The sequence below is a fragment of the Pinus tabuliformis genome, chromosome 8 (assembly GCF_031772625.1).
Source record: "Pinus tabuliformis cultivar Carrire ecotype Pingquan chromosome 8, CPIR1, whole genome shotgun sequence".
Lineage (NCBI taxonomy): Eukaryota > Viridiplantae > Streptophyta > Pinopsida > Pinales > Pinaceae > Pinus > Pinus tabuliformis.
The window spans coordinates 1,461,668,723-1,461,693,892 of record NC_142294.1 but is presented as its reverse complement, the minus strand read 5'-3'; the positions used below and the strand labels follow the sequence as shown (position 1 = coordinate 1,461,693,892).

Sequence of the window (25,170 nt, the reverse complement as noted above, 5' to 3'; positions counted from 1 at the left end):
CCCTCTTATGAACACTCTTCATTCCACACAAATTAATGATTCTTTACACCCGTTCTCCCACACAAATCAATTTGTAAATGTTTAAAATGAAATAAGAGGTAAACGCACTAGGAGTTTGTGTGTTAGTGTTAGTGTCATTGTCAATGTCTATGTTTATCCTTCTGCATCTCCATGTTCATTCCTCTCTGAACATATCTTTTAATCAAATATGTCAAATTTTTAACTTTACCATTGCTTGCATCTCCGCACTCGGCACAATAAAAGTTTCCTCTGCATATTTGTTCAACCCCCATCGCTTACATAAGAAACCTGAAACCTCATGAGTTCTAGCATCATTGGGCATAGCACTAGCAATGTCGGGCATAACAATGTCAGTGTTAGAGCACTCACTAACGGAATGACCACTTACAAAATCAATATTTTTTTATTTTAAAATGATTTGTCAGGAGATGACAGATACCCAAAGTAAATCGCCCCCTACCAGAGAAATTATGTCACATCAAGGCCCACATAGCCAATGGAAAATTAGAAATAAGATTCCCAAAAAATAGAAAATTATTTTTGAATTTATGGGAAAAATAGAAATATTCAACATTTTCTCAAAACTTTGGTTAAGGTTACAAAAACTTGGCAAATTAATTGAGAGACAATGCACTTTGACCATAAGACAAACACTATAATCCCCGATGTTTAAGGGACTAATAATGTGGCTCTCTATGTCCCTTATGCTTTAGGAATTGTAATGTATGATGTACATTTTTAGTTCTTTCATTGGTGTTCATACCAAGGGATGTGTATCCTCGCAAGCCTCATAAGTAGATATTCACATAGAGAATATCTATTTTTCTTGTTTTTTGAAATTTAATTCAATTCATGGATATTAAATTTTTAATTAATTATTTAAATAAATATATATATATATATATATATAATTTAAAATTTACATTTAGCAAAAATATTTTGTTTGTAATTTTATAATATAATATACTTACATGTGTCTCGTGCCAAATAAAAATACCATATTAATACTATATTAGTGAAATTCTTAATCATAGTGAAAGATCATAATTGGGTAGGATATCAAAAGTACCATAATTCTCCTCTACCACCTCCCTATGGTGTTCGGGTATTCCTTAGCTTACCCTATCTTGGCTTTTCTATTCAAATTCGAGAGATGAGTTCAAAACTGAACTAAGCTCCTACAAGAATCACATGCCTCCTCTAGGCTTTCCTTAAGTTTCCTTTACCATGGGATATTATGGAATATACCACCTTATATATTCATTCTCAAGCTAATGTCTAAAAATCGACCAATCATGCGATGATAAGTATTTGATGTTTAGTCATGTCACTGATACTTCAACATTAGATTTCACAACATGTTGCAAATAAAGTTACTAACGCTCAATATATTAGAAATAAGTAATCAGAAATGAGTTGCTTGAATCAGGCCTGATTTCCAGTTGATAGGGGCTTGGAATCTAACATCTATATCCATACTCAATCTAATGTATGAATTTCACCAATCTTGTCGTGCTAAGAATTTGATGTTTAGTTATGAAAGTGATAGTTCAACTTTGGATTTCACTACATGTTGCAAGTAATGTTATTAATGTTCGATGCATTAGAAATGAGTTGCTTGAACCCAATTGATAATGGCTGGGAGGTGGGCGAGACAGGAATCCATCCTCCTGCCATCTCTGTACCATGTATGCAAATGCAATAGTACCAAAACGTTTGGTTAAAGATATTATTGTTAAAAATATCATTGTATCTGTGAATTCTTTTAGCCATCCCGCAATTGTATTTATTTTGTTATCAACTTTTGGAGGATCTCTTTTTATTTCTGCGTATCTTAACTCCATATTGCTACTTCGAATTGCAGAAGGGTTGATACAATACCAGAGTAGTTTGCATTTAATAATTTTTGTAATATTTTATTGGTTGGGAATATGGTGTATGCCTTTGCATTGGTATCATAGTCTATGCCGGGCTATATCCATGTGTCAGTTGAATGCCCTAGGGGTTAGTTTAGGCCCTCCTTTAAGGGTTTAGAGTAGAGCCTTAAAAAAATTTGATACATTATTTTTGGTATTTTTGCTCATGGTTATTTATTTGTTTTTAAAGAGTTATGGTTGTAATATAATTTAGGTAAATGAGTTAGGACCTTGGATGCCCAGTAATGTTTATATATATATATATTATATTGTGAATGGTGAAATTAATATAATATGTAGTGACAAGTTCATTTTGAAGTAGGGTTTCTACTTTTTTCAATTGTCTTCAGGGTATATCTTTGTTATCTTTGTCTACTAATTGTATGCAGTTGATTATTCTTTTTATCCTAATTAATTAAATATATATATATATATATATATATATATATATATATATATATATATATAGTTTCCCTTCATAGGCCTAAAACTGATTTGTAAGCTATGGTGGATATTTAATTGGAATTGTTTATAAAAATAAGTTTGACATTATTATTATATTTTTAATTGTTCTTAATATAGATTTAATAATACTTTTGAAATACTAATTGTGTATCTTAATTCTCTTTAGATCACATATTTTTTATTAAATATATAATAAGAAGAAATACACACATCATCCACAACAGGAAGAAAATTGTCTACAAAAAGCTTTTATGGGATAAATCCAAACAAGAAGGTGAAACTTCACAGTTATTTTTTTATGGTATGGAAATTTTCAAGTACAATCCAAGAAGTATTCTCTACTATGTTACTATCATCTGAAAGGATGCTACATAACTTTAATTTTTCTTTTCTTTTTTTCTATTATCCATCTTCCTATTCTCTATTTTTTTATTCAACTTTGGAACAAAATACAATAACATGGAATGGAACCCCTCATTCTCCCATGGAATGACTTTATATTTAACATCGGGTAGTAGCCAACTAATGGTAACATTTGGTATCCTCAACCTTCAACTGGTGTTACAAATTTGAACCTTCTAGAGTCTTCATTGAATTCCACATATGGATAGCCTTATATGCATAAGTAATGAGGGATTATATGACATCCACTTGTATTATGGTGGTCAAAATGTTAGGCCAACTTGTTGAATCCATAACTTTGCTTACCTACTCCTTTTAATGTGTTTATTGCACAATTGGAGAGATCTTTAAGTATAGAGTGATGTCTCTAGATCCAATTAAAAATTAGGAAATTTTTGTTCCCAAGAGATTTTGTTTGATGCCTCAAAATGGATATGTAAGGTTTCAAACTCTAATTCTTCAAATTGAGACTCACCATTAAAACGAACTTGCAACTTGACTCTTCCAATTTTTTCCACTTTGAAAATATTAAAATAAATGAAAAATAATATCATGCTCCAGTTTAAATAAAAAGAACTTATACTAATTTCATTTTTGTTCTATTAAATTCTTTTATGAATAAATACTAGAAAAGTAAGAATATAGCTTATTCTTATATTTTGATAAATGGTTCGTAAATATAAATTTTTCCTAAAAAATTAATAAAACACATCTCATGACTAAATTTATAAACTAAACATTAAATTAAAAAAAGATTTGTTTTTTTAAGAGATGACATGAGTTATAGAATCTCAATTTTTAGGGTATTTCATATTATAAAACACTATTTTAAGTTTTGTGAAGTTAGTTTGAATATTTTTAAATTAAATAGTTTTGAAATTTAAATATTGAAAATGGTATAACATAATTTTGAATTTAGATAAAAAAATAAATAAAATGTACTTTTTATTTTAGAAATAGTTTATAACAATATAATAAATTATTATAGGGAAAAACAAAGTTATTATAGAAAAAAACAAAGTTCATACATTTAAACATTAATGAACTACGGATAAAGTATTTACTTAAAAAAAATGAACAATTTGACGTGAGTAACAAATAAGATATTATTTTTTATTTATTTTTATATTTATCAATTAATAAGAAAGAATTATATATTATTTTTTTTTACGAAAATATAAAAAATAATTTTGAAAAAAATGAAAGATAAAAGAATAATATGGATAGTAAAAATGAAAAGATAAAATATTACAAAATAAATTATTTATATTTATATTTTAATCAAATAAAATATTAATATATTTTTAGATGAAATATAATTATATTTTTTAAATATAAATTAATTGTTTTAGTTTTATTGAATTAGAAATTTTGGATTCAAATCTTATTCTATCTTTGATGGAGATGAGAAATTAAACATGATGAAAATAATTTTAGGGAATTAAAAAAAAAAAAATTGTTTAAAAATTTATTTTTGTTATTATAACATTTTAAATTTTAAATTATTATAAAAAAATTAACTTAAAATAAATAAAACATTATTTACATTATATTTTGAAAATTTTATATACAAGAGGAAGAATTGTGGTTTCTTGACGTAGAAGCAGTTGGTGTTAATTTTTAATTTGTAACTTTTAGTGAATGTATTTTCACATGAATATATATACTTTTTAATTTAATATTTAAATTATTTACATAATTATTCTTTAAAATAATAACGCATCTACCATCTTTGAAAAATTACAGATTATAGAAAAACTATTTTTATACATACTAACGACACCTCCCACTCCCATTTCCCAACTCCTTCCATGATGATGATGCACCACATATTACAGTCGACATCAATTCATCATAAATTATATATAGTTTACCCTTGCCAATGTGGTTTACCGCCTCTGAGCCCCGCCCGTGGCCCTAAGCAAGTCCGTTTCACACGGTGTCTTTCTCCTCCACCCAGCCGAAGAAACCAGAAACAAAACCTGCATAGTATCATCGACTTTATTTTTGTATTTACATGCAACAAAATCTCTTCATTTAAAGCAGAACAGCCGGCCGTTAGAGTTCACAGAATAACCGCTATACGGAGTCCGCTTAGGTGTGGCCACAGAACCAAGAGGCAGCAACGAATGTCGCGGAGCAAACAGGCGAAGAGGAGACAAGAAAGCACGTCTACGAGGTGTGGAAATTGAGAAAAAGTCGCCGTCCCCGCTTCCCTATGTTACCAGAAACGGGAAACGGGAAACGGAACGAGAAACGAGAACGGTACGAGAAACAGAGTTTGCAGGTTTCTTGTATAAGAAACGAGGTACGAGAAACAGAGTTTGCAGGTTTCTTGTATAAGAAACGAGGAGAGAGAAAAAACAAGATTAAATGTTAACCATATAAAACAAAACATTAATCATAAAAATCTAAGACTTATCACTTAGAAATTGGAAGGATATGTAAAGGAGATCCACTACCAATGACGAGTTTAGGTAATTGAGTAGCCTCTAAAAACCCAAAATATAGGTAGTCTAAGGGGACACTGCTAATTTATGAGATTGTATATTGGATATAAATTTGTTGAACATAAATCATGGCTAAAAGAATTAACGAAAAAAAATTTACAGTGGGGAGGACAGGTTCCGGGAATAGAAGTTCAAAAAATATTTAATTTAACTGGAATGACCTGAATTAAAAATACTTAAAAAAACATGAAATATGGAGATATATGAAAGCGCTCCCGAAGGAGGGTCATGCATTGTTGGAGATTATTTTTTGGAGAGTGTACCCTTAATGTTCCATATCACTATTGTTTATCATTTTTAATTTTTTTTTCCTATATTTTACAATACTAACTTTTGAGCTGAAAAATATGTAAAATAGAAACAGCGGAATGAAAGATTATTTATCAAATGAAACAGATAATATAGATGGGAGAGATTGCAAACCCTGTTGTAAATCCTTTGTTATTGCTTGTTTAGTGCTCGGTGAAGCAGGCTTGTCCTGAAGTGGTTATGTTTCGAAATGATGTGTGCTTGTATGTTTAAAATGGAACCTTCACTCGCCTAATGCAGAGTCTATTTCCACAGGCGTCAGAAAGAGGCATGTTTCGAAATGATGTGTGCTTGTATGTTTAAAATGGAACCTTCACTCGCCTAATGCAGAGTCTATTTCCACAGGCGTCAGAAAGAGGCAGAATTGAAGCTTTTGGAGGAGGAGACAGCACGGAGAATTGAAGAAGCCATTCAAAAAAGAGGTCGAGGAAGCCTTCTTGAAGTATGAAGAAGTTAAACTAGAAATACAGATATATTTAGAAGATGGCAGGAAGACGATGATTCAGGATGTTGCTATACAACTTCAGGAGAAGCAAGAAAATCTTTCTCAGAAAAAGCTGAAAGAAGTATGTTTAAAATAGCCACGAGAATACTGTAATATCATTGGATACTGCTATTGTTTGATATTTCAATTAATGGACTGCTACGTTCCATTTTGGTAACTTTGATACAAAAAATCTGTTCTATTACAGGAGGAAGCACGGAAGCAGAACGAAGAATTAGATAAAATGACAGAGAAAAAGAAGAGTAAATTGAACTGTAACAGTTAAGAGCAATACTGGAACAACAACAGAAAGAGGAGGAACGTCATCGTGAGTTGGAGGCTCTTCGGCGACAAAAAGAGAGCCATTCGGCATAAAAAGCTTGAAGAACAACAACGTGCAGAGCAAATGAAGATGCGGGGCAAAAATAGAGCTCGCCCAAAGCTTTCTTTTGCATTTGATTTCAAGTAATGTGGGTTGATTAATACCTATTACAGTTTATTCTGTGAAGAAATCTCGCCCCTCATTTAATATATAAACATATTTCATAATATGGCATTCTTTAAATTCAACAAAAAAAAATCGAAACCACAGCTAAAATAACAACACCGATATTTTTTAAATTCAACAAAAATTCGAAACCACAGCGAAAATAAGAACACCGTTTACGGTTAAAGATCAATTGCTAGCCTAGGTTCATTGAAACATACCAGTGAATTGGGAATTCTCACAAATCCAGAATGCTATGGACTCTGTTCAATGCGCTCCTGCTCTCGAATGATGAACCTACGCTCCAGAATGCTATGGACTCTGTTCGATGCGCTCCTGCTCTCGAATGACGAACCTACGCTCCTCTCAGCTTAAATCGTGCTCACACCTCACGTTACGCGCAGGCACTACGCTCCTCTCAGCGTAAATCGTGCTCACACAGCTGCTGACTCACAGAACTCAAGTTGGAAACCACTATTTTTGAAACTCGGCAACTTTTGCTTTTTAAATGGGATTTAACGTAAAAACGGAGACGGAACCAAAACGTTGCAGGGAAAACGGATAAACGTTTTTGCATAAAACGTTGTGGGAAACGATCAGTTTCGCCAAAAACCAGTTTCCTGTTGATAAAAACGAGAACGCCCGTATAAAACGTGGTTTCCCGTCCCGTATGGTTTCTGGGGCTGTTTTTCGCAGAAACGCTGCCAATGGTCACGTTTCTGGTAACATAGCCTCTTCCAAGCTGTCGCCACGACAAACCTCCTCCCAACACATCAGAGGTTGGCGTTCCGCATCTCACCCATTTCCCCGACGCTATGCGCCTCAACCACGATTCTTGCCCACCATTCGTTCCGCCAAGGCAGGCTTCCAGCCAATCTGCCATGTACTCCTTAATAGCGTCCAGACCCCGATCTACCACTTGGGGAGGGGGCACAACTAGAGGATTCCCTTCCACATTAAGAAACTGCAACTTTTCCAAGCGCCCAATAGACGCAGGCAATGCAGTGATTTGATTGTAACTGACATTTAACTCGATGAGAGACGTGAGACCCCCGATCGATTCCGGGAGAGACACAAGATAGTTAAAATTGCTGCTGAGATCCAGGTACTCGAGGTTCATCAAGTTCTCAAGATCTTCTGGAAGGCCTCCAAGCCTGTTCGTGTGGACATCCAGAAAGCGGAGGGACATCATGTGGGAGGTGGAGTAGGGAAGATGTGTGAGCTTGTTGGAATGAACACACAGCTTCCGGAGGTTCAGCAGTTCGAACCCCAGCCCCTCAGGCAGCCGTATGAGTTGGTTGAAATTGGCCATCAATTCTTCCAGTGAACTGAAATAAAAATTAAATGTCACCGGTCAAAAATCAGAAAAAATGGCGGGGGTTTGAGTGAAAAGAAATTACAAAGACAACTCTCAGATGCTTTGATTAGCCTACCGGCAGCTTTCAATACTATCAGGAAGCGCAGCAAGAGAATTCCCAGAAACATTGAAGACCTTAAGATTCACAAGACGCCCGATGGAATCCGGTAGCGATGTAAGCTGGTTTGACTGAATGTCCAAATGAGTAAGATTCACAAGACTTGTCACAGAATCAGGCAAAACCTGCAATAAACAATTGAATCAGCGTCAATTTGAGGTGGGAGATTCCGGCCGAGTACTCATAAATAATAGTCTTGAAACAATGTACCTGTAAGTTATTATTAGAAAGGTCAAGCTTGACGACTGTAGATGACAGTTTCGCTATTTCATGTGGAACACTGTGAAGGAGAAGCCCGCTCAGGTCGAGCTTATGAGAGGAGCTTTTATGAGAATCTTGATTCAACAGCGCTACAATTTGTTTTTCAGCCTCTTGAAATTCGGATGTGTGGCTATCTGTGAGCATTTTAGCGTCCTCCGACTTTGTGGCTAGGGTTTTCCCATCTATCATAGGATTCCCATAGATTTGGTACTGCTCCGTGAGCTTTAGCACGGCTACGTATGGAATCTTTTCCTTTTCTGCGTCTTTCTTGGCCTGAATTTCCATCTGTACCTGCACTGACAGCAATACCCGCTAGCTAACACAGACATTTGAAACATTGTAGATACTAATATATTGACACAATAGGCAGGACTTACCCTTGCGGACGGCAAGGGCTAACCAGCCATATATTGTGTCATTAATGCGCTGGCCAGCTATGTATGTGGTGCAAGATATGGATGGCATACATAAACACTCCGGCGGGCGACATTGTATTCTCCGGTGACATACCCGGGACCCACCAACGATTGCCCGCCCGCTCCGTCCCTCCGTTCCCGCTATCCACGTCAGCGCACGGGATCCATTTTCAAATGAAACTCTTCCCTCGCGCCCATTTCATTAAAATTGATTTTCGAACGTGGATGGCTCTGCAACCTGCGCATCCGTTGCTAACAACCGCTGCATCCTGCTTCGCATGTCCTCTGCAACGTGCTCTACGACTGCTCTGCGCATCCGCTGCAACCATCCGCTGCATCCGATCACAGGTATTTCTCTGCAATCTGCCAAAAACAAGCTGCCTTGTCATTCATACTGAATATATTATGCAACATAATCATTCATACTGAATACTTAGGCTAAATAATAAGATGAGAAACTGAAACTGTTAAAGATCCGTTTTAAGTCGAGTTCATCCAAACTGAAACTGAAACTGTTAAAGATCCATTTTAAGGCGTGATTAAACGGATACAAAGGCTAAGGTTGCATAATGGCTAGGCCTCAAAGATACAGAGGAGTCCGTCAGAGGCACTGGGGATCATGGGTCTCTGAAATCCGCTGAGAAACTGAAACTGTTAAAGATCCGTTTTAAGTCGAGTTCATCCAAACTGAAACTGAAACTGTTAAAGATCCATTTTAAGGTGTGATTAAACGGATACAAAGGCTAAGGTTGCATAATGGCTAGGCCTCAAAGATACAGAGGAGTCCGTCAGAGGCACTGGGGATCATGGGTCTCTGAAATCCGCCATCACTTATTGTAAAAACTTTGTTCTCTGTCTATTCTGAATTCACCAGGACTGTAAAATTGAAGTTTTTGAAGTTGTTCCCTAAAATCTGCAAACTGGCATTTTAAAATGGTCATCCTGAGGAGCCCTGCTTTTATGGGTCTGGAGATAATCGGTGTTTTGCTCAATAATCTGACTTCCATTTTCCAAACTCTTCAAATCTGGAATTGCTCTACTATTTGCTCATATGTATATTCTTTCCTCAATGAAACTTCAACAACTTGCTACAACTTCTAAACACGTTTCCTTCACCTTTGTTTAATTCAACTTATCTTCTTCTCATTCTGAAGAAAATGACAAGTTACATATTGTTACAGATCTCATAAAATTGTTGAAGTGAATTGTCCACTCAATCTTCAAACTTATCTATAACCATTGTCCATTCATGAACAGATGTCACTTTTGTTGCAGTTTTCATTTGGGAATTTTAGTATATGCACTGGCTACTTGGATCCACTTTCTTCACCATCATAAAATGTAAACCATATATACTTGTCATTACATGAAAAAAATTTCCAACAGTAGTCATTGTTATAATCCTCTATTTTTGTTCCAGACAGCGCATATAATAATTGTAGAATTGTTCAAGGGGTAATCACAACCAATAATTTATAGCACCAGCATTTACAAGCCATCATAAAATAAGAGGTAGGAAACATCCTTTGACCAGAAACCTATGACCTAAAATGGATAAGATATAGTAACATTATTGTGCTTAACTAGGACCGGTGAAACGTCAAATATTTTATCCGCCCCCTTATAAAACAACAACTTGTATTTTCCTTGACATGTTTTCAGAATTTCTTATATGGTTCCTGCAAATCCTTGACTACCTACAGAAAAATGATTCGAGTGCACCTAGATTTCTGTAGGTAGTCAAGGTGCACTCGAATATAGTAAAACTAGATTTCTGTAGGTAGTCAAGGTGCACTTGAACCAGGACTGTAAAATTTTGATTCTCTATTTATTGTGAATTCATGGTTGTAAAATCTCGGTTCAATATCTCTGGAAAAAATGTTGTTTTTGCACTGACTATATACATATCCATTTGGTTTCCATCTCAGAAACCCAAAGAGATTTTCAATTTACTTCGTTGTTTGGTTGCAATGTTTGTTAAGTATATGCATTGCTGCATCCAATTTTCCTAACCTGGTGGGGTTGTCGGTTCAACATTTGTATGTTGACAAGGCAGCTTCTTTTTGGCGTTGTAATTTTTTGATGGTTTTGCTGTTACAATATCACAATTCGGTTCACTACATTTTGAAATGGCAGTTTGAATTGTCTTGAATTACATTTGATCTAACAGGACACTTCTGTTAGAACAAATAAATGCACCTACAGGTCTTTTGGGTTGGTGTTTTAATGCAACATTGAGCACAATATATTCTGACTGTGACCATTGTAATCCATGTGTAATGTTGCTGCGAAACATGGCCGTTTGAATTAGCCATTGACCTATTCCAGCTAAACGGATACAAAGTTGCAGGGAAATGAACAGAAGAAGAAATTAAGTACCTCTGAAGGGCAACTGCAGTGGAAAGCCCTGCAATTCCACCACCCACAATTACTATGCCTTCACATTGCTCATTGCTAATGTTGCTGCTGCTCATCTTCCTACCTCCTCAAACTTCAAACCAGTAGGGTGTCTGAAAGGTGGGTATGAGTAGGGCTCTCCACTGCAGAAGTCTTGAATGGTGATATCTCTGTTAGAAGTTTTGAAGGGTGAGATCTTTGTTTGATCTTTGTTTTTCTCGGGCGGGAGATCTGTTGCTCCACTTCTCTGTTTCGTATGGGTTTTCTCAAAGTTTTACAACAACACAAACAAACCATTAACTAATTTTTAGTTAATCTACCGAAGGATAAACCAAACAAAATTAACCTGAAGAGCTGTCAAGCCAAATTGTGGTAGAGGACTCATCCTCTGACACTTGCTGATGCTGAGGATGTGCATCCTCTAAGTCTTATCACTGATATGGTATTTTCTGTTATTTTTCAAGGATGTGCATTCAGACTTGAGGTAGCATAAAAATAATCAATTTCAATCAGGATATTTTGTCATGTTAAAGTATTCTAACATGAATCTATTTTGTTGTTGTCACTATGCAGTGCTTCTAAGCCCACGGAATGGTGGAAAAGTGGACACTATGCATTGAAGTATCAAGCCGCCCCAATCCGGGTCCAGCATCTTTAAAAATTGTCCTTCACAATGGGGCAAAAAATCATGTGATTTATAGAATATGGGAAGTGCAGGGAAAGACAACCAATAACGAAGCATACTACATTACACTCGTTGCAGGTTTAAAAGAGGCAAAACACAATGGGGTGAATAACATAACAGTGCTGACAAACTCAGAATTAATCTGTAATCACATGGAAGGCATCTACAATGTTTGCGCAGACAATTTGAGGCCCCTCTACAGAGGCAAAAATCTGGAGTGCTCGATTTAATTCTTTTTCGATAAAGCACGTTGCGAAGATCCATAAAATCTCTTCTGATCTAATGGTTGGAGCAATCTCAAGTGTAGATGCAGGTGCCAGAGATGATTCAGGATCATCGTTCATTCCATTGGCAAACATTGATCAGCATCAATATAGGTCTCGACTCTGTGTATACACCATGGTTGTCATTTTTATTGGGATTCTCATACCGTGGTTCTTTCAGTAAAGTACTCGTTAATGTACTTTTTTTTGGTTTTGTAATATCATTCACCTTGGATGTCCAATCATGTTATAACTGAATTCATGTGTCCAATTATGTACATTATATTTGAGGTGAACTAATTATTCTTAACCTACTGGTGATTCTGAAGGCCATCCACAAGTTGGCAAATGTGTGGATCATTGCTTTCAGTGCATATGAATATGTGAATGTTTGATTGGTTTTAATTATGTCCATTTAATATTTTTCAAACTTGACTAGACTACTATTGGACATGGAATTATAACTCCTCAGCTTAATAATATGTATGCACAATCTTCTTCAAGCATCATTCATGATTGCCTATTAATACTTGGAGGGTACCAAAGGCTCATAGTTACCTTGTTATCTACACCTGTTAATTCCATCCACATACTTGCAGCTGCTCCATAAAACAACACAACTATCTGCACAAGCAATCTGATTTCCTTCATTTGAAGCATTTTTGTTGAGTAGGGTTTGCAACACACAAGCAATTCTAGGTAATGTATCCTTTCTTTTCCTTGCTTTCCATACTATATGCACTCACCACATATTTATTTCCTTCAACTTGTTGCTTGACACGAAGTTGGAATCCTTAACACCTACATATAAACTTAGAATGCTGATGACTTGGAACATGTAAGTATTAATTCTCTTTTTGTTTCTTTAAGGACAACTGTTTTATAGCCAGGTTCAAGCATGTTTGCAAACCTCTGGTCGTCTGATGATAACCATTCTTCGACATTTGGGTGAGACAACCGTCACAACTGAACTTTAGTAACATTCATGTTAGACCTCTTATTTCTTGTAGGTTAATCAACCTCCATGCATAATTACGCTACACTCTCAGTGCATGGATGCTCACATTATCATGGAATAGCGTTAATGATCCACAACTTCGTTAGAATAAATTTCTGCAAGAATACATTTCATACATAGAGCAGAGCAGACAACTTAAAAAGGAAAAAAAGGATGAAAATAGTCAACTGAGAGACCACATTCCTCTTGAATAATGTGCCAACGACCAGGAATCAACCAGAAAGTAGTTATGGAAAGACCATCTGCCATCTCAATCCTTTCCCTGTACTCATGTTGAAAAGAGATTGGTTGTGATGAACTCGACTTAAAATGGATCTTTAACAGTTTTGGAAAGACCATCTGTCATCTCAATCCTTTTCCTGTTACACATGTTGAAAAAAAATGGTAAAATTGTTTTGTGATGAACTAGACTTCCTCAAAATCGATCTTAACATTTGTCTTTCCATAGTGCATGCACTCTTCATCTAGTTTATTACCATTTATGAATCACATAAATTTGGATGTTGTTTACACATTTTTCCATCAGCAAGAAAGAGAGTCAACTTTAAGGTCACGAGCTTTGAAAATTTGTTAATTGAACTCTGAAATTTGTTAATGGTTAGTTCTTTCTCTAGACCGGCTTTAGACTGAAAAAATAAGCACCTCTTAAAGAAAATTATTCCACCAGCTCCACTGAATTGAGGTTGTTCCTGATAATTACATATATAGAGATAATGACATGGGATATATCTCGGGGGCCATAAATGGCAAGTTTATTGTATTGATTCCTAAGAAGAAGAATCTGTCAAATTTTGTTGATTTTAGGCCCATATCCCTTTGTAAATGGGTTTATAAAGTGATATATAAATTGATTTCCAGAAGAGTTAAATTGATTTTATCGAATTTTATTACTCAAGAACAATTTTAATTTATGGAAGGAAGGAAGATACAAGACACCATTGGAATAGCACAGGAGATGATCCATTCAATTAAATATAGAGATCATAAATCATGTCTACTTTGGATTTGGTTAAAGCCTATGACTTCATTGATTGATAATTTTTGTTATTAATGTTGATCAAAATGGGTATGAGTAGACATAACTCAAAATGGATCATGGGATGTATTAAATCTACACATTTTGTTGTGGTTATCAATGGTTTACCTTCTAAGTTCTTCTTGGCCTATAAGGGGTTGAGACAGGGATATGCATTGTCACCCTTACTATTCCTTCTGCTAATAGACACATTAAGCAGGAAATTGAAGGATTCATGGGACAAAGGCCACATCAAAGGGGTCAGAGTTTCCAATTACCTATAGGTAACACATCTTATGTTCGTAGATGATATTTTATTTGGGGGATAGATTTCTATTGCTGAATGGTCCATCTTTCATAAAAGAATTAAGATATTTGGGGATACCTCTGAACTGTTAATCAATGAAACAAAGTCAAAATTAATACATAATGGAAAAGATGAAGCAGTATTGGAGGAAATAAGGTAGTTTTTTGGGATATCTTCCAACCATATAGATGATGGTTTCAACTACTTGGGATTCATTTTAAAACTGTGTGGATTCAAAATTAAGAAATGGGAATGGTTAATTGGCAAGTTTAAATATAAATTAGATAGTTGGAAACATAAATGGATGTCATTGGGGGGGAGATTGATTATGCTTAAATTTGTTTTACAAAGTCTATTATTATATTGGACACATTTTTTTCTGTTGCCTAAAGAAATTATAAAAAAGATTAAATCAGTTATGGGACACTTCTTATTTTCTCAATCCTTTCCCTGTACTCATGTTGAAAAGAGATTGGTTGTGATGAACTCGACTTAAAATGGATCTTTAACAGTTTTGGAAAGACCATCTGTCATCTCAATCCTTTTCCTGTTACACATGTTGAAAAAAAATGGTAAAATTGTTATGTGATGAACTAGACTTCCTCAAAATCGATCTTAACATTTGTCTTTCCATAGTGCATGCACTCTTCATCTAGTTTATTACCATTTATGAATCACATAAATTTGGATGTTGTTTACACATTTTTCCATCAGCAAGAAAGAGAGTCAACTTTAAGGTCACGAGCTTTGAAAATTTGTTAATTGAACTCTGAAATTTGTTAATGGTTAGTTCTTTCTCTAGACCGGCTTTAGACTGAAAAAATAAGCACCTCTTAAAGAAAATTATTCCACCAGCTCCACTGAATTGAGGTTGTTCCTGAGCAGCATCATCAAAAAAAATTCCTATCACCCGAGCAGCTAATATATGTAATTATCTCTATATAAACGATCTTCTACACATATCACAATCGGTAATTTAGTTGAAGTATACGCATTCCTATCACCATGAATACAAAAGCAAATTGCTATAATAAGCATGAACAAATAAATAACAGAGACATTAATATTGCAGAGGGAGATATTTCTTGAACTCTCTGTATCCAGTACTCATAATAACATGATGATTAAGAATGCAAACTTGATCTGTACAAAGTTGTATATGCCAGATTAGAATGCAAACACTAAGCAAAATCAGAAACAGAGATACACCCATGAAATGAAAGTCTGAACTGGCTAACATGTAAAGTCATTTGCCCAGCAATAGGCTAATAGCTGTATTTTAATTGCAAAGTAGACTGATATCAAAAAAATAAATCTACATAAAACAAGATAAAGTAATCCATAATATGAAAATGAAGGGTTACATATAACAATTCTTAGCAGTAAAAAATCAAAAACCATGCCCTTGGTTATTTAATCTCAGGCTCAACAAAAGAACAATAATCAATGCCACTTTCCAAAGTAAATTTTGAAAACTAATCCGAGCATACACAGTAATGAGAAATGAGCACAAGCAAGCCAGTAACCATTTAATCAGAATGAGATGGTCTTAATTCAGTTTCTAGAAGATGATCAATGCTACTCTATTTACTAAATGCAAGTCTGTTAAGATAACACAACTTCCCAACTTAAGATTGCAGTCCTAACAACTGAGTAATCAAAAACCATGACCTCTGTTTTTAAATCTCAGGCTCAACAAAAGAACAATAATCAATGCCACTTTTCAAAGTAAATTTTGAAAACCAATAATATTAACAGAACTGTTTCAATGGTCGCAAAAATGCAGAGCTTTTGATATTACAAAGACCAAGTTGGTTTGCCTGCGAAGGAACCACAAGCATAGTTAAACATACAAATAGAAGGAAACCAGTTTCAATGCCCTAACTAGCCAACAAATTTCACCAACCACTAAGAAGTTCCAGTTATTCAAAACTGTCCCAAGAGATTCACACATAATTATGTTCCCTGTCAACCTTTTAAATGCTCAATAAATCAAAGCTGGAGGGCCAAATCAGGCTGTGAATCAACCAGCATTCCAGAAGACTACCTAACTGGAGACCTTGGAGACTGTTTTTCTACATTCAAATCTGGTGGAATCGAATTTGAAAATTCAGATGTCTGTTGAGAAGGCTGTTTTGAAGGTAAAGACTTCCATAGTTGTTTTTGAGATTGGGATGTATCAGCTCCCATTGGTATCTGCCTGCAATTAAAAGGACTCTGTGTGGTTGAATTTGGCAATTCTAACATCGAGTTTACACCTCCCTAAGAAGTGGCATGAGATGACAGATTCTGAGGATGCATCCAGCTCAGCTGTGAACGAATATACAGAGGCATGTCCATGGGTGCCTGCTGTTGAATAAATTGAGGAACACTACTAGAAATGTCTGATAGTTTTGTATCACCATATGGTTCCCTGGCCACACAATTGGAATTACCATCCAACCTTCTATCAAAACCAGTGCTGCCAGAAGTTGTCGTCTGGACACTTGAAACAGGTTGCACATGTTCAGCTGGTTTGGCAGATGCCCATTGCATAAGTCGGTTACTTCTGGAGACAATCTCAAGCAATTTTGACTGGGATACATCTGAGGTAAATTTTGCACCTGCCAGATTGACCTCACTGGATTTAGCAATTGATGAAGCTGATTTCAACTCACTCTGTTTGACTCCTTGCAAAGGCGTTTGAAAATTTATATTGTTGGCTGACTGTGAACTCATAGATAGAGGAACAGGTAACCCAGTAGATTGAGACAGAGATACTAGTCCTGTAGATTGAGCAATTGTTGCAACTGTAGATTGAGCCAAGGTCTGTTGATCCTTGATCTCCTCACGCAATAACAAAGCACCAGGAGGAGCTTCAGCTGTAACAAAAAAGAAAAAAACACGTTGTTATGCAATCGCATACCCGCCATGGCCTTATATAACAAAACGAGCCAATTATATATATATACTCTTTGTCAGCTCAAAATTTATAACCAAAAATAAATAATCAAAATACAAGCATTATCCAAAAGGAAAAAGTGTACTGTAGATCTTATGAAATCAGAGTAAACAATCTTTCTTTCAAATCATTTCAAGGATAGTGATCCAAAAATTCAGATTCAGCCCTAAAACTTACAGGTAATAGATTTCAATAACCTCAAGTTTAAAGTGAAATTTCTGAATTTGCATTGAGCAGCAATTCTTGAAATTTCCACGGCTCCATCAGAACCACTGTCCTCACTTCCTCTGCCGCAAATAGGACTATGTGGGCACAGCAGCAGCAGTGACGAGGAGGCACAGTTACATAGGAGAAGCAGAGGCAAATGCATGCCTGCAGTGTTTTTTTCTAATTATCTGTTCTCCTTATTTAGCAGAGTGCTCATAAGATACTAAGAAAATTGAAATAAGATACTAAGACTGTACTGAATAAATAATTTACTCAACTTGAATAAACTTTACTAATACAATACAGGTAGAAAACGTTATTGCAATACTCCCAAATGGTTTAACAAAACGAATTTATGAATAACCAGAATCATAGACAGTAATTCAAATACTTTGAGGAATGAAATTAGCAAATAGTAGAAATCAAATACTCATAAATATCATAACTCTATCATGGAAATAAGGGAGATTTATCCTCAATCTTTCCTCTCTAATAATTCTAGACAATCCTGCTTTGTACTGAAGAATAGAAAAGAATGACAGAAAACTACTCACAGATAAACACACACTGCCATGAACCAGTATGTGAAACCTTTGATTAAATCTCAAAATTGAGGCCTACAAAAAATATATATGAAAGTATTTTCTGATTACAAAATCCAACCCCTCTCTCGATTTGCTTCTTAAAATTTAAAAGTTTCCATAACAACAATTTGTTATGAAAAATTATAAAAATAGAATTAACCAATAGAAAATAAATAGTTTGTTACAAATTAAATCAAAAGCTCCGGTTATGTTTCTTTATTTGGAATTTTCTGTTGTAGTTAATAAATTTTAGGAAGGATTGCAACTATTTGTTGCAATTTTCACCAACTGGATCACTGAAAGATGTCATCTTCCTATAGGCTACATCCAAATCTGAGCATTTCTTATAAGTAAGAGAAACTGGAAACAGGTATTTGATCTAGCAATGGATGTAGAAATCATTCATTAACTTACTGATGAGTGTTTTACCATCTATCTCCTCTTTCAAATTTACAAATTTACTGTGATCCCCTTTTCATTCAATCAATATTTTTTAGTGGGCCTACCGGGAAATCAATTTATTTGGTGTTGTCCAGGATGTAGGTAGTCCTAATTCTCTCAAAAGATGCAATTAGGATTTTTGGAATTGATCTCAACAAACGAATTCAGATTATTGAGCAAAACACCGATTATCTCCAGGCCCATAAAAGCAGGGCTCCTCAGGATGACCATTTTAAAATGCCAGTTTGCAGATTTTAGGGAACAACTTCAAAAACTTCACGCTTTCTCATCTTATTATTTAGCCTAAGTATTCAGTATGAATGATTATGTTGCATAATATATTCTTTAGATCTTCCATCCACATCTCTTTCAAGCTATTGTACTTTATTACAGCTGAACGCCGACACTTTGATAAGATCTCCGCAGGTAGGGTTTTATTTGTTAACCGTGGTTTGAAAACCCAAAGGATATCTACCCAAAGGGTTTCTACACAGTCGATCAGCCAAACCGTTGGTTAATATGAAATGCAATTAAGCGAACACATAGATGATTTTATAATTACAGAATGTTGAGAGAATCCGAGGGTTTTAGCAGTCTTTAAAACAGATTTAAAACTCAATGAATGTTTAAAACCACGATTTGTCATTTGCAGAGAAGGTGCAGGAATTTACCAGGAGGTAACAGAGCTCAGTCCGGCGGGTACTGGATGTGCAGAGTTTCGGTGGCCAGCAATGCGCTTCAGTCCTGCGGGCACTGGGTTGCAGAGCAAACTGGTTCTGGTTGCAGAGTTATGGTGGCGCGAAAATAGTTATCAGAATTATGTTATTGAACGAGACGGGGTGGGTCCGACGCCAGAATTAGGTTTTTGAACGAGACGGGGTGGGTCCCGCGTGGGTCATCGGAAACGCGAAGTGGCCGCCGGAGTCCGATCCCTATGGATATGTATGCCATCCATATCTTGCACCACATACATAGCTGGCCAGCGCATTAATGACACAATATATGGCTGGTTAGCCCTTGCCCTTGCGGACTCCCACTGAACCTCAGCCATGCCCGGCGGACATGAAAGAGAGGCGATGACCTTCAATTTCTGGCATAACTCTGACTCGATGCGGGCCAAAGCTTGGTGAGGTTGCTCCAGCAGAGAAGTATCGGTTCGGGCGCTAAGACCTCCGATGGCTATAGTAGGCATCTCAGTAAAGGCTGTCATCTTAAAGACGGAACACAATAAGTCAATTTATAGTATTCTCTAGCGGACTTCGTTCAGATCTGCCGCGTAGACACAGATTTCTCCCGAATTGAAACAAAATTTTGGATTTCTTAGGCAAACACGAAGTCCAGATGTCACAGTTGTTGCATACCTACAGATAGTGAGTCTATGGAAATTCAAAATACATCTCAATTTTGGAACCAAAACAAAAAGTTCAGGCAAGAAGGCAAAGATATTTTACAAGCATTGTATGATATTACGGAAAGAAGATTTAAATTCTTGGTCGAAACATCAGCCACTGCTGCTATTAATGAAATTTAGTTACCTCGAAGCTCTGACAAAGTGATGAAGACTGCCTATAACCCAAATCCCGATCGATTTTGGAATCGCGAGTACTTTGCCAACTGTATGTGCCAAGGCAAGTTAAGTTACCGGTATATATAATGGGAAGAGTTAGTGGGTACGGAACTTTCTTGCAATGACGGTACGGTATTGGACGGAAAACGGACGGAGATAATGGCCCCCACCGGGGCCGCCTGATCATTATCGCCGAAATGGATAAGTGACAGCTCATAAGGTCGCGATCAGGAGGTCAACGATTCGAAAGGCGGTTTGGTTACGAAGAATACAGTGATAGGAAATGTTTATTAAACTAAAAGTTGTAGTTAGAATATACGGGAAAGCCAACAACTAAAGTATGCTCACCATTCATAGTTGCACACCATAGTGGACTAGTCTCTCTTGTTGCAAATGAGTGGTTCAAATTTGCAGTATTTTGAGATATAACTCATATAATCCTTTGAGTGCACGAACCTACATTCTCACTCGTAAATTAATTTCTACGATTTAATCATTTAGATGTATTTTATATAATCCTTTGAGTGCACGAACCTACGATCTCACTTGTACATTAATTTGTACAGATGAATCGTTTATAAACTTTTAGAATGAAGGGACGATTACAATATAAAAAAAAAACATGGAAAATGAAATGCTTAGTAAGACGATAGCACGTCTCGTTTAATTTTCCATATGACACTCATTCTTAAGTTTGATAAAGATAATAGCGCAACATAACATGTCCAGGACGAAAAGGTGTGGTTTCAAAAGTCTTAATGTATGGTTGTATATTTCAAAACTGTGGGATGTTGACTAAAGAGAAATGTATTGTTTTTAACAACATACAGATGCATTATGTTTTACAATAACGGGATGTAGTTTTTTAAAATAGTGCAAAGGGATACAACAACGCCAGAATGTCACTGGTTTAGGGTTTAGGCTGGAATGCTTGTGCGATTTTTCCTTTCTTATAATCGACGCAAAGGGATTAGGAATTCCATGCGTTTGAACATGTGTTATGAATGCCCTCGATTCGGTTATGGAATATATGTGATCAGTTTTAATAGGAAATATCCCAAATATTTTAAATTTTAAAATTATTTGTTATATTAAATAATAAAATTATAATAATTTATATTTATAAAAATATTATTATAATAGTAATATAATTAATTCTCGATTGGGTGTGAAGTAGATAGAGATTTGCTTGGGGATTGTCGACATGATTGGGGATTAAATGTTTGGGATGGTGGGCGGTTTTTTTCTCGCCTTCACACGCTCTCCCGTCTTAATGTTGTGAAGCGTCATAGATCTCAGCGGATCCACAACGTGAAGTTGGGTAGACCACTATGCTTACAAGTGGTGAGAGTGGAGGTTTATTTAAGAACATTTGTCCGGCTGTTGAATTGGTGTCACAGGTATCTTAGGGAGCCTAAGGTAACTATGTGTTGGCTCATGGCGCTTGGAATGCAGGGAGAACACTCAGTCGCAGTCTGTCTCTGCTCAAGGTTGGCACACATAGTCTGGTATGTTTTCATGCTTAGCATATACCGTGGGTTGGGGGCTACAATTCATGATTCACCTTGTGTTTGGAGGGGAAAAGGAACAATGGTTAATTTGGAAATTTCTGTGACTAAAAGTTATGGCTTTCTCAACTATGTTATGTCAATATCTACCTTTTTTAGCAATTTACTATCCCATATGGGCATGATTACTGGTTTCTAGATCTTTTTTATAATGTTTCCCCTGGATGTTGAATATGGGCTTTTCCATTTCAAGCCAGAATTGCACTAGAAAACCCTGTGGAGAGTAAGGGTTCAGATTTTTGGTCAGGGTTGAATCTACGGACTCTAGTCTCGGGCTGCACAGGGGTCGTTGTTCTCATTTAGATGGTGCCTCACACTTCGGGAGGATTCTTGTTTATATCTGTGTATTGGCTTGGGTGGTGGATTTCTGGTGTGGTGCAGTGTCATCCGACACTACCTCTGTTCTTATGCCCTTCCATTAATTTTATGTTTGATTTTCAGGTGGTTTTCTGTATTGTTGTTACTCCAGGTCCGCCTAAGTCGCTTCTCCCTCTAGCCTTTGCACAGTGGGTTGGCTCTCGAATGTGGGAATGTGAGAGAATGCTGATGAAGGGTGGTCCGATTTTACTCATAATGGTGAAGACTCCTCCTCGTGGTGGTCCCTGTGGTCGTGGAGGTTGTGGTCGCAAGAATCAGGGTGGTAAGGGAAAGGAAACAAGCTCAACGTCCAGAAAGACTTTGTGGCAGCGCAACAGGAAATCGGATGTTGGGATCTTATAGAATACGGTCTAGGCCTATTGTGTAGGGACCTCGACCCAGGTAAAGTAGTTGATTTTGACCTAGAAGGCAGAATTAAACTTCAAAGTTGAGCATGAGCGACTGACAGAGGATTGGAGTGATTTGATCCCTCACCCTGGTTATACCTGCAACCACCTCACCTTGTATAAACAGTTTGTTCATCTCTTTTGGCGTATGAAATTTATTGTGGCTAAAGCAATGGTTTCTTCCCTCAACATAACTATAAATGTGGATTCGGATCCTGGTCTTAGAGAGATTCATAAAGAACTTCAGCGAATTCAAATCTAGCTGCAGCACCGGAATGTTCGCCTTGGCTGCATAGAGCACCATATTCCATGTCTACCCCAATTTGCATAGAGCACCTTATTCCATGTCTACCCCAATTTGAATTGCCAGGTTCAAGCGCAAAAGATCATGCTCTAGTGGAATCGTGAGATGACTAATTGCTGGAAGTCATGTTTAATAATTTTTGGCTTATATTTTGATGTATATGTCTAGTAGAATTTACGTTTATAGTTTTATTCTTACTAGATGGTTTATAGACTATAAGTCTTATAAGGCTTGGATAGACAAACTCAGAATACTTATGTAATGGACGGCTTATAATGCAGTTTGGTGGCCAACAAACCTGGTTTCCCACTGGGCAGGTTGAGGCCATCGAACGATTTATATGACTGCAACATGCCTGATTATTGAAATGAATGAATGGAAAAGTATTGCCAAGCTTACAAAACAAATAGTAATATAATTAAAGATCAAAGTTTATTTAAACATTAAATTGATATAAAAGATGTATTTATTTGAAATATAATAAAAATATAATAGTTTTAGTCATAATTAATAATTATTAGGTATATTATAGTTTATATAAACAAGTGCTACAAAGTGGCTAGAACCTGCCACTTGGTTTAAATATAGTTAAGTTAAAGTAAAAGCATTGAATGGAAGTTAGTGTTAAGTGTTAGAATCCATCCAATTTAGATTTTATTGATGTGCAAATTGAAGTGTTTTGTTAATTACAATTCTGCATTGTAGCAGTGGAGAATCCAATCCTACCTAGATACAATAATAATGTCTTGAAAATGTTTTTGTTGAGAACCTTATTTATAAAATTTTATATTTTCTATATAAAATATAGATAAATATATTTTTTCAAAATTATAAATATATTCCTAAAAAAATATAAATATAAATATTAAAATTAAATTTTATTTATTTATTTATTTAGTTATTTATTAATTAAATTAATAATCATTTTAATTTATTATTAATAATTTGTATTGATATTAAATAAGATTGTAAAAATATTTTATTATAATTTAATTTATTGGTGAAAATCCATTTCATTTTCATACTATTTAAAACAAATTTGTAATAACAATAAATACCTAAAAAATATAAAGAAATGGTTTTCATTTTTAAAATAATTATAGGATAATTCAACTCATCTATATTAATTGATTTAGGTATCTAACTATTTAGCACATGTCATTTATTATTATTATGAAACTATAAACTACTTTCTGTTTTTTTTAATCAACTTTAAATTCCTTAAACGACATTAATGAAGATCATTCCTTTGCCTTCTGGAATTCTACGAAATGCTTTTTTAATTGATCTGTGCTTAAGTGTATACAATGCACCCAACGCGCAGAATATAACCACGAGCTAGAAAAAAGAGTGAAAGGGGTATTCCATTAAAGCATACTTACCAAATTCGGCCGAATCTAGCTGAAGACTTCGGAAATTCGGCCGGTTAAATTCGGTCGATAATGTGCTAAAATTCAATTCGGTACGAACGGTAGCTAAATAAATTTGTTAAATTTTTTTGAGTAGGGAAGTATCATGAATAATAGTAAATTATTTATTTCCAATAAGATTGGTTGGCATCCAATCTCTTGCCACTCATAATTTTTTTTGGAATTGATTATAAAGTTTTTAGAATTTTTGGATAACTAAGAGAATATTAAGATTAATTCTACTTAGATAATTCTTGATATGTTTTTTTATGGTTAGTTATTAAGAAATCTTTCATAATGTATAATTAGAAAATAATCACATTAACTACTATTTATTGATTAACCAACAAAAAGCTTTAATGGTTATAAGACTTGTCATTCCTTTCTTATTCATGTAGAAAAAGTTCCCAATTCCATCTCATTCATTTTCATTGAGGATGAATTCTTTCTACTAATCTCAATATCTAATTTTATTTGCAACTTCCATAATGTAACTGAAAATGATTTTTGAGGAGTATGACTTTTTGAAAAATAAGATTCGTAATTTTGATTTTTTAAAATTTATTAAAAAAGATATTTTTTTACTAGTGGTAATATGGATACTCTCAAATTTTTTATAGTATTGAATTTTACATAGTCAAATTTTTTTTTTCTGTATCTAATCGAATTCCAGTTCGAACTTGGTAACTATGCATTAAAGTATTCAAAATGATAACATAAACAATGTTTTCTTCCAAAATTAAACTATGTTCTCCTTTTCTTATCAAAAAAACTATTTTCTCCTTTAAACAAATATTGAATATAAAAGCAAAAATTATTTTTATGTATGTTAACTTGTAATGAAATTTGCAATCAATCTAACTTACAACATTTTCTTGAATATGGGAAATGTGATCCTAGATATTCCCAAAAAATCTTTGTGATAACACGTCTCAAAATCTGAAAGATATATGG

At 35.1% G+C, this 25,170-nt stretch overlaps 2 protein-coding genes and 1 pseudogene across 4 annotated transcripts; 1 reads left to right on the top strand and 2 right to left on the bottom strand.

The window, feature by feature from the left end:
* Positions 1-1,655: 1,655 nt before the first annotated feature.
* LOC149241307 (uncharacterized) lies at positions 1,656-6,576 on the top strand (annotated as a pseudogene).
* A 436-nt stretch (positions 6,577-7,012) lies between these two features.
* LOC149241306 (uncharacterized) lies at positions 7,013-8,616 on the bottom strand. Its single transcript, XM_089370505.1, has 3 exons — positions 8,280-8,616; positions 8,028-8,194; positions 7,013-7,922 (listed from the first exon to the last, which is right to left on the bottom strand). Exons 1-3 carry the CDS (start codon positions 8,613-8,615, stop codon positions 7,013-7,015), a joined length of 1,413 nt encoding a protein of 470 aa, XP_089226631.1. The 5' UTR covers position 8,616.
* Positions 8,617-16,160: 7,544 nt separating this feature from the next.
* On the bottom strand, positions 16,161-20,216 carry LOC149241305 (uncharacterized). Of its 3 annotated transcripts, none has more exons than XM_089373928.1 (4): positions 20,140-20,216; positions 19,276-19,965; positions 17,550-17,775; positions 16,161-17,292 (listed from the first exon to the last, which is right to left on the bottom strand). In XM_089373928.1, the coding sequence occupies exons 3-4, from the start codon at positions 17,740-17,742 to the stop codon at positions 16,694-16,696; spliced, it is 792 nt and encodes a 263-aa protein (XP_089230054.1). In that variant the 5' UTR covers positions 17,743-17,775; positions 19,276-19,965; positions 20,140-20,216; the 3' UTR covers positions 16,161-16,693. The 3 variants fall into 3 exon arrangements, with proteins under 3 accessions (XP_089230054.1, XP_089230052.1, XP_089230053.1); XM_089373926.1 differs by having other exon boundaries at positions 17,550-17,767; XM_089373927.1 differs by having other exon boundaries at positions 17,550-17,744.
* Between the last annotated feature and the right edge of the window lie 4,954 nt (positions 20,217-25,170).